The 11,045-nt window shown below is 41.7% G+C and overlaps 1 protein-coding gene across 4 annotated transcripts in view; it reads right to left on the reverse strand.

The window, feature by feature from the left end:
* RBM26 (RNA binding motif protein 26) overlaps positions 1–7,016 on the reverse strand; it is a 49,363-nt gene extending 42,347 nt beyond the window's left edge. For all 4 annotated transcript variants that reach the window (XM_088159809.1, XM_014870989.2, XM_014870990.2 and 1 more), the window contains exon 1: positions 6,860–7,016. In XM_088159809.1, the coding sequence (XP_088015935.1) occupies positions 6,860–6,930 (71 nt within the window). In that variant the 5' untranslated portion in view covers positions 6,931–7,016. The remainder of the gene's footprint in view (positions 1–6,859) is intronic.
* Between the last annotated feature and the right edge of the window lie 4,029 nt (positions 7,017–11,045).

An 11,045-nucleotide genomic window follows, 5' to 3' on the forward strand; every position in this document is an offset into this window, starting at 1 on the left:
ACTTTTTGTTGTTGCATACATGGATTTTTCACCAATTTTGACCTAGCTTTATCAGTTTTTCTATAATCTCTTATAATCGACTTTGTTTTGTTAACAAGTAACGTGACAATAAAGAAAAAAGGACAGGTGCCCATTCTGGTGGCAGCAAACATAGTGTGTAGCACAAGGATTTATCATACAATATATGTATTGTGCTATACTCTTGTAGATTGAAAGATAAGAGGGAAAGATCCTTAACTGATATCTCAGAAAAATGAGAATACCACCAACACATTTCAAATACTCTAAGCTACTCCAAAAATGAAAAAAAAAATTTATTCTACTGCTCACTGAATTATATATCTTTTCAGTTATTAAATACAGGCTTGAATCCTTAGTTAAACTTGAATATAGTGTGGTACATCAGTCCTCACCATAAACACAATATGTGCATTACAAGTGTGACAGAATTTTATACGTAACTTCACTCTTACAACAACGCCGGGCTACTAGAAAAATGGTCACATTCTTTGAATAATGCAGAAAAACATTTCTCAACTCTGATATCCCTATCTCTATCCCTTCAACATTCTGTAGGCATGTGCTGCAAGCACTAACACACATCTGTAATTCACACATTTCTCTTCCTGTTTTTTGTGTTTTCTTTAACAAACAAACAAACACCAGCTGGTACAAGTAATCTGAATTAATTTCTACTGCAGAAAGTACATCCCAGTGTGTGCTACCATTAAACACCATGGCATGTTTTCTTACACCCAATTTCTGAATGTGTATCATTGTTCCTAGGAACGTTAGTTTTTACCTCTAATAGTATTTTAGCAGTCTATGCTAAGTCAGAAAATATACAGTGGCTACTCCTCTCTATTAAACAAGGAAGCTCATGTAATCCTGTTTTAATACACAGTATTGAATATATAGGCATAGATGGAAGAATTCTCTTGCTAAATCTCCACATGCTCTTCAGAGAATTATATGGATAACTCCAATTGCTATGCAACAGAAGAAAGCTACAAAAAGAAAAGCAATTCCCTTGAAATATTTTGCTTCAATCACAGAAGAAACAGTTCAACAAAGCTCACAGGAAAGTTCAAAAACCCACGTTTCTGACCTCACCTGTTTTTGCAGTCATTATTTGAAACTACTGTTTCAAATAAACATAAACCAGAAAAGCTGAAGCTGTCAGGGTAAATTTAAGCCTTAATTTTTCTGTTGTAAACAATTCTTGAAAAAGGAAAAGTAATTTGGTTGAGTCACCTCTCAGTACAGTCTTTTCTTATTTGAATTATCTGCAATTCATCTTTTTAACCTATCCATTTCTAATATGGTCTGAGAACCCACTTTGACTTTTTTAATCACTGGGCAACTACGGACATTAGCCTTAACTGAGAAATGCAGTATATGTGGCATAGATATTGAAGGTGTTCGTGAAAACACATTACTGGTGTAGCCATATGTTCAAAAGCCCTTATTAACACATAGCTAATGCTGTATGCACACTCTACTTTTTTAGAGACATAAAGAAACTACACAAAGAGATTTTTTTCTTCAGTTTTACAACTAATGTACAAACCAAAATGATGCTGCAAATCCTGAAACTAGTTCCCTGACAAATTTAAACTACCACAACACACTGAAACCTCAAAAGCACGTCTGTAGTTCTCCAGGCAACAAATGGTGTTGCTGTAAAGGAAATAACATGTAGGTGCATGCGATTTGTTGTGCTCTGATCCTGAGAGTTAATAACCTAAATTTCAGTCTAGTTTTGTTGCCTGAAGACTGATTGCTAAAATACTGCTCAGTTCTTGACATTAACCAAGGTGGACGTGGCTGTGTTTGAAGGCTGAGAGAAATGCTTTGTACTTGCAGAGCTGAATGGGTGCAGAAAGATGTACACTGCACACTGGGCAGTGCAGCCAGCCTAATTCAGGCAGTTGCACCACTCTGTTGCTACTAAAAAAAAAAAAAAAAAAAAAAGATATATAAAGCTATGGTGTTCAGTAAGTAAAATGAATGACAAACTCACACAGCAAGATCCAACTTTTATCTTGAGACATTACTGTGGCTGAGAAGGACCATTCTTATGATACTTACTTTCATTAACTCTCTAACAGTACTTAAGCAATAGAAACACATTGAGGAACGCCACAGCCTCCAAAGCTGCTATCCAAGCTAATGATGCCATTAAATCAGTTCTGAATTATTATGACACCCAGATCTGACATGTTCATACAGCTGCAACCAGTAATTGGCAGCCTAGAATGCCACCCCTAGATTCAAGACAGCTCTCATGAAGCAGAACAGCTGTCAGCTTGCTGGCTCTCCAATACTCATTCAATGCAGAAAGCAAAACTCAATGTCTCTGAGACTTGCAATGCAGTCAAAGGGGTTTCACTTCACTGCTGATATTCACTGTAAAAACAAAAGGTTCCCTGTAATTTGAGTAATTTTCTCCTTTCAATTTTCTGATTTTAACTATACCTAATAATACCATCTTTTAATAGTAATGCAATATTTTTACACAGAAGCTTAGCAGTATCACAACTCTAAGCTAGGAACCCTGACTTTTCAAATACAGTAGCTCTCTGTGAGTCAGGTGAACAGATCATCAAGTTTCCCAACAGATGCAGAAAAATAACAACGGTTAAAAATGACATACCACTGGTGTGCATTTGGACTTTATTTATCTTAGTTACAAACAGCTTCATGCAAAGTGTTAACAAAGTGAACTGAAGAGAATGTTTATTCTTTCTGAACACCTTAGGAAGTTTCATGGAAAATGAGAGAAATCTCATGGTGGGTTAATGAGTGTTATTGGTAGGATGATGTGCCACATGAAAGGAATGACAAGGTTTTTAATTTTAACTTATTTCTATGCTTCCAATGTCCTGGCTTATTAGCATATTCGTTACACCACTGTTAAACCTTTTTTATGCACTACCTTTTGTCAAGACCCTGATGAAGCCAAGAAAAAAGGGGTGAAAAGCTTGACAAAAAAAGAATAGTGAGGGCACAACACCCGACACTTGCCATAAAAGATTCCAATGATAAATATACTCAAAATATTCTTTAAACAATTTTAATTTTATTCCATCTGATGTAAATCGTTACACCACCATATTCACTTACAGAATTCACCAATGCAAAATACCTTTCCATTTCAATGAGGTATGCCTAAATACTGCATAAATGTTACTGTAGGCGTTTCATCTTTTTTCAAGTTTGATTTAGTACAGAACAAACCTTTACAAATGTGTAAATACAGTGAAGTGGAAAAAAATTAGATATGGAAGACTTAATCAAATTGAAAGTAAAATTCAACGGGCCACATAAATATTTCAATTTAATTTATTTTACACAAAGTAATTAAAAGCAAGGAAGCTTTCCAGTGTAGAGAATTAGGGCAAGGAGGAGAACATTACAAGGTCTTAAAAGCGAAATTGTGAGTGTAGCATTAGTATAAAAAGTTGGGGTTTTTTCACAAGTAGAGATTCAAACAAATTCAAGAAACATAAATTAAAGAAATCCCTACCTGGAACTTTGCCAAGCCAGACCCTGATATTCCAGTAAGAACTATATACATAGTTTATAGAGTATCTGGAATGGACTTGCAGAAACGAAACCCATCAAATTGACAGGCTCAGTGAGCGCCTTGTTAGTACAGAAATCAGAAATGACAGGCATACGGTTATATTCCAAGTTTAACATTATTTTCCAACATTTGACAGAAATCATGCCACGGATAAGAAAGAAACTTAGCTCATTGCTGTCTGCAAGCAACAAAGATGACCAGTAACAAACGCCTTCTTTACAGAGTTGACTGGAGTTAAACATACAGGATAATTCTAGTCAAACACAGAGTAGCCACAGCACAAAACGCCTCTTCCCACTTTATTTGTACTGGTACTACGTTTACATGGCTGTATCTGCAATGATTCTGGTGTGTATATTTAGCAATTCTCCGTACATCACACGGAGCTGTTCCAAAACCACAAAAGCAGCCTCTTCTTGAAGAACTGCAGAAAGTTCCTAGAGATCTATTACCCCTAAAACGGAGCTGGACTGTGCAAATGCTCCACACCATGGCAGCAGTTGCAGTTTCTGCCTCACTGCAACAAGACAAAACTCAGATAAGGCTTTTCTGTATGGATGATCACCAAGGCTTTGCCAAAGGCATTAGAATAGTACAAAACAAACAAACAAACCCAACAACCTACCACTAACAAAAAAATTCCTGATCTTAAACCTTCTACCATTTATCTCCTTCAACATTCCTGTCTATGAACAGTGTTTCCCAGAGACTCCATGTAAAAGCAGTCCAACAACCAAATCATGTCCAGTCCATATAATTATGTAACACACTTATTTTATTAAGAAATCAGCATTTTTAGAACTGTTTAAAGATAAAATGAGAATTTTTGTGGCTATTGCTATATTTTAATTCTGAAACATTATGTTTCATAATTCTGTACATGCATTATGGCCTTTGGAATAAGTTATACATCCCGATTAAAAAATCCTAGCTCTTTGGAAAAAGCAACTTGGAAAGCGCAGCATGTTCTAACTATGCAGCTCTAGGTAACTAGCACATAAATATAGATCTAGACATGTTTGAATAAAATTTATTTACGTTTCTTCTTAAATGCACTTCTCCCCTTACAACCACCAAGACACCACCTCCATAATGACCTAATACAATGGTGTCTTTCTTAGCGTAGTTAGGAAGTTAAGCTACGTAGCTTGCAGCTAAAGGTTTCTCAAAGAACCGCCAGACAAAAACACTTGGCACTTTTATGTTTCATTAAGAGGAAAAGACAAGTCAAAAATAATTTTTGGGCTACAGCAACACCTCCAGAGGATCAGCAGTTAGCTCCTTACTGTACTAGCAGAGCAACAGTTACTTCTTTAGAAGTAGCTGCACGCTGAAATTTTCATACAGCCAGAAGCTACAGCTGTAGTCACACACTTCAGAGAGCTGACTCCAAAACCACCTCCAACAGTATTTGACTGCTAGGAAAGGACAATACATCTCCACTAACTTTAACACCTATTCAACAATGCAGTAACACAGGACACTACAGAAAACTGACCGACAGTTTGCTGCTGGTTTGCTTCCTCCCAAAGCCAAAAATTCAGAGAACTCATCATCCTCCAGACCAGCACGCCCTTAGCTCTCCATAGTTTTCCAAAACGACAACCATATTTGATCTGCTCACACACCACATTTAACCTAACAGATACATGCTGGTCTTCTTAGTAGAAAAAAAAGCAGAAAATTGCACTGATAACGAAAGCTGAAAATCTCAATTTCACCCTTTAACTGCTGACAACTGCTTAGAGAGCTCATGGTTTAATATTCAAACAAAGAAGCATGGACCAATCTGAGTCTGTTCCAAGCCTCCTAACCAGCACACTCTAAAACACTGACATCAAACTGCTGACTGCATTAACAAAATATCCATACAAGAAAGTACCCAGAAACTAATAGTGAACATCATGCAGCAGAGGAAGGGAAGTCTACTACCCCAGAACACAAGATATTGCATTATACTGACCCAAGAGAAAAAGTAATTCACCTTTCCCAAAGTACAGCTTTTACAAGATGATGCCCTTTTCTCCCCCAAAACAAAAATCTTAAAACATCAAACTTTTTATAACAAAGACAGTGTAATTTGCTGCAGGCCTAATTCAAAGTCCACTGAAAGTAAATTCATAGTTCATCTATTTCAGTGGTCTGGATTAGAACCCATGGAATAAAGGAGAACCACTACCCCCCTCCCCCACGACCTCAAAAAAAAAAAGCCCCAAACAAACAAAAGAACAATCCAAATGAAGCTCTCCTAAAAATGTCCCAGCATTTTATAACTTCTTCAGGTTATTTCAGCACAACATATACTTAACTAATGGCTAAGGAAGCCATAAAGCAAATTTTTCCCCTTCCTCCCCCCCATCTGAACTCATCAAGAGTAAAACCTACAGTGGGCAAACACCTCAGCACAAAAGTTAACATCAGACTGAATTCAGGAGTTCTAGTTCATTTAACTCAATTCAAATTCCAGCAATTTAATTCAGACATGTTAAAAAGATGGCACAGAATGACAAGAAAAGTGGATGTTTTCATCTGTAGACACCGTACTTCCAGAAAATAAACCTTTAAAACTATGTTCACACTTCAGTTCCACTAAAATACCATTCAGAGAAGAAGACCCATTTGCAGAAGAGCTCCACTTACTCACATGAATGTTATGCTTAGAGGCCACGCACGTATTCACAAACAGGTAAATTATTCTCTGGGGCTCTTACTCCCAAGTCCTCTACTGATGCAATTTTTATTTGGGGGAAGGGAAACCAGAGCGCGTCAAATAATCAAAATAACCAACAACGATGTGCGACGAGTCTGTAGAAAATGCTACTGGGAAGATCCCAGGATCCCGCAAGACGTCCCAACGGCACCTGAGCTCTCCCGGGAAGGTCCCTGCACGGGCGGCGGGCCGTGCTCATTAACGTGGCCTCTCCGGGGGCTGAGCGCGGGGCACAGCGAGCTGCACATGCACACACAGCGTCTCCCGCTCTCCCTGGGCTACAAAGGGAAGAGGAACGCGGTCGCTAGGGGGGGAAGCTGCATCCTCCGGAGGGAGATGGTCCTACCTCCCGGCCGAGGACGGCGAGGGGAGAGCGGGAGAACGACGCAGCCTTTCATACACGGCGGGCCGGGGAAGAAGGGCGCTGAGAGGGCATCTCCCGGGATGCCCTCCCGGGACTCGCCGGCACCGCGTTTCCCGCCCCTGCGGATCCCCATCTTCTACAAGGGAAGGTTTATTTCGAGGGGGCGAGAGGGCGAGGAAGGGTCGCGGTTACTCACATGGGCTCCAAGGTTTTGCTGAGCCAGGATTTCAGCGCCTCGAAGTTTTCTATGATCATTTTAACCACCATCCAGAGCGGCCCGGGCCCCCCGCCTCCCCGCCAGCAGCAACAGCAGCAGCAGCAGCCCCGGTGGCGGGGTCCGCGCCGCCCCGCCGGCCGGCACCCCGGCTCCCGCCGCGCCTCCTCGCAGCCTCCGCCGCCTCCCGGTTCGGCAGACGCCGCCGGACAGGGGCCGGAGGCCCAGCGACACGGAGGGGGCGGAACCAGTCGAGCAGCGGCTGCTTCTCGCGGGCCCCGCTCTCGCCGCTCCTCTGCCGGGAAGCGCGTCCCGGGCGCTGCGCGGGTCCCCCCCCCGCCGGAGGGCGGCGCGGCCGAGTGCGGCGGCGGCGCGGTCCGGGACGGGCGGCCCCCCTGCCGCCCTGAGCCGCAGCGCCCGACGGAGCGAGCGCCCGAGCGAGCGGGTAAGATGGCGGCGCCCCGCTGTCGCGAGAGCCCAGAGTCTCGCGAGGCCGGGCGGCGCGCGGGGGCTGCCGGGAGGCGGGGCCGAGCGGGGAGGCCGTGGTGCGGGGGCCAAGGCGGGATGTGGGATGGTCCGGACACCTTTCCGGTTACACACGGTCCCTGGTGCTGTGCCTGGATGGTGCAGTGCTCTAGGGGAAAAGTAAATACTATTTTGAATTCCCGACTGGTGTTTGAAATGCGCATATACTTGTTTCCTGGAAACGCTGATATCCTTACCTAATATGATCACAGAATCACAGAACGGGTGAGATTGGAAGGGACCACATTGGATCACCTGGCCCAGCCTCCCTGCTCTGCGGGGTCATCCTAGAACACATTGAACAGGTTTGCTTCTAGGTCGTTCTTGAATAACTCCTTTGAGGGACACAACCTCTCTGGACAATCTGTTGCAGTGCATGGTCACCTGCACAGTGAAGAAGCTCTTCCTCAGGTTCAGGTGGAACTTCCTGTGCATCAGTTTCTGCCCATCGCCTCCTGTCCTATTGCTCATCACTACCGAACAGAGCCTGGTTCCATGCTCTTGGCACCCTCCCTTCAGATACTTACTGATGAGATGCCCTCTAATTTGCCTCTTCTTGAGATTGAACAAGCCCAGCTCCCTCAGCCTTTCTTTGTAAGAGAAATGCTGCAGTCCCTTACTCATCTCCATAGCATCTGGATCTGCTCCAGGAGCTCCATGTCTCTCTTGTATTGGGAGTCCAGAACAGGACACAGCACTCCAGATGTGGCCTCACCAGGGCTGAGCAGAGGGGCAGAATCATATCCCACAACCTACTGGCAATGCTCTTCCTCATGCACCCCAGGATACAGTTGGCCTTTTTGGCCACCAGGGCACACTGCTGGCTCATGGACAACTTGTTGTCCATCAAGACCCCCAGCAGAGCTGCTTTCCAGCAGGTCACCCTCAACTGTAGTGGTGCTCGAGGTTATTCCCTGTTATAAGCCCATGACTGGACACAGTTGCTGCCCGTCTCCAGCCTCCCAGCAGCGGAAAGCAGCCTCCCAATCTCCCTGGCAGCCGCGAGTTGCTGCAATAAGGAACCCTGGACAAGCAGGAAAGGAGGCACAGCTGGTACTCCCTCGCCTCCCCACACGGAAACTCCCATAAATGTTTGCAACTGACAGGAAAAGGAAAAAACATCCAAATATAGGTATACTTTTTTTTTTTTTTTTTTTTTTTTTTTTTTTTTTTTTTTTGAGAAGAGGTGGGACCAAAAAAATGTGTTTGAAAACATGGGAGTTGGCAGCAACGTTCCATGTCTTCCTGACGCGGGGGGTCCCAGCTCCTGGCAGGGAGCTCCTGGCAGGGGAGCCCAGCCCACACCGCTGCTCGGACATCCCCAAGGACAGCGGCGGTGGGAGCACATGGGACAACCCCCTGCACACCTGTGCCCACCGGTGTGCCACCTTCCCATGAAAAGTTACATACATGCTGCTTTTTCTGGTACCGGAGCACTGAAAGAAAATGTCCCCACTTCAGTCAGATTTCGCTTTCGAAAGATCGGCATCCCACCTGAGCTCCCGAGCCAGGCGTTCTGCACAGGCAGCGCACAAAGACAAATGTTTCATGGAAATCATTCACTTTGCCTTACTCGGTGAGACTCCTGAGCTGCTGCCTGGTGTTCTCAGAAGAACTTCACGTAATTCACTGTCACCGAGACAGCTAAATGAGAGCTGGACGAGGCTAAGGCTGCCTGTACACAATTTTTGTGACTTGATAATCATCCTTGAAAATTTGTTGAAGAGCATGGTAAGCCAACCAAATAAGCTGCCAGCTTAGTAGGTACTTCGGTGAGGACTTCCCAATTACAAGATATACTGCAGTTTCTCTGCATAGTGGAGAATGAAGAGCACATCCTGTTAATGGACAGAAAATCACCTGAAATTTTCTGGAGTCTGTTCTATAAACATGTAAAAAGTCCGCAACTCATGGTCACCAGCTTGTAGGTTAACTCCCCATGAACACGTAAAAAAGGTAACTAACCTTGGGATTCTGATGGATCTCTGAAGGGACAGGCACAGAGATTAGGCATTATGATAAAAATCTTGTTTTTTGATCTGTCCCTCAACCCTTTGCGACAGCCAGTGTCTAGTGAAAATAGTTTAGACAAGCACTGCATTCAGACAAGCACTGCAACTACCTTTGATCCTTGGATATACAACAGCCAGCAAAAAAACACAGCCTCTAAGGCTTCCCCACTTAAATGTATGGATATAATCACAATAGCAACTTTTCTGATCTTTCATTTTCTAAACTGCTCTTTCAGTCATTTGGAAGCACAGTGCTGTAAGTAAATGAAATTAGTGATCACACAGAGGTTTTCACAAATACATTTTATGCACTGGATAAGATTTATCTGCATGTGGTAGTTTTTTAATATTTCTTTGTTTATGTAAGTGTGCTATTATCACACTTTTGTGGTGATATTCAGAGTAGCTGTAATAAACAAACAAACAAACAAACAAACAAACAAATAAATAAATACTGCTGACATTCCTGGTTAGAGATGTTTGCAGATTTAAAATCTTAAAATCTTTATAAATATTTACATCCCACATGCTCAGAAGTGACTGCAATGTTTTGTAGCATCTTTTGGGCAATGTTAATTGCATTTCACAACTGGAATTACAGGAGTATAAAATAAAACTATTTATTAGATCTGAGGAAATAATTTCTCCCAAAATATATCTTCTATATATAACGTGATTTCTATTTAAGATACAATACCTTTAGGTTCTTAATAGCAATTTTTAAAACACACACACACAAAAAAAGGAGTAGTTTTTGCTTAACTCAAACTTCATTCACGTGTGAAACCAGTACTTTAACTAAAACAAAAATCATAAAGATCATGTTTCATTTAAGGCAACATAAAGAGTCTGTACAAAGGGTCAAAGTAATAATTAACTTCTACAATGTCATAATTCTGTAAGACAAATACGTTTTTATTTCTCCTGTATCTATTCCATATAAAATTCACAAATTGTTAAAGGGGGAAAAAAAACCCCATGCCCTAAATTTCATCCCTACCTGTACAAAAAAGCCCTGAAGGAGATGAGAAGGAAAAAAAAGAACACACTTAACAGCTGTCCTTAGGTTTCAACAATTTCACTCTTTTATTTAAGAAATCAGTTACAGCTGATGCATGATAGTGTTATTCTGAATCATTTGTATGACTTGTGGGTACCAGACATTTAATAGGAACTAAGTAACTAAATAATAATTTCAAAACTTTGAAAATTGACAAATGTATTCTGTGGATTAACAGAAATGTTGCATTTTAACATCAATAAACTCAAAATATAAATAAACTGTTATGAAAATAAAGTAATATAAATCTAATTATCTTACTTATTAATGCATCATAGACTCCTAACAGCCTTTTTGGCTTATGAAGTCTTTGTTAAGTTCTTCAGAGTAGTATAGATGTTTTCATGTATAATAACTCCCAAAGTTCATAGGTTTGGTGTGCACTTAGTTTGCAGTAATCTTATCTAACACATTGTAGTGACCTTTGATGTGTAAAAACAATGAGTTGTATTTATTCACGTTTTTATTGGATCACCTGCTAACGTGAGGGTTTAATGCGGCCAGTGAAGTTAAGGGAGATCGATCCTTCCTGACATTTCTTGAGATTTTATTTTCACTGACTCCTCTCCAA

Source organism: Sturnus vulgaris, chromosome 2 (genome assembly GCF_052056855.1).
Source record: "Sturnus vulgaris isolate bStuVul1 chromosome 2, bStuVul1.hap1, whole genome shotgun sequence".
NCBI classification, from domain to species: Eukaryota; Metazoa; Chordata; class Aves; order Passeriformes; family Sturnidae; genus Sturnus; species Sturnus vulgaris.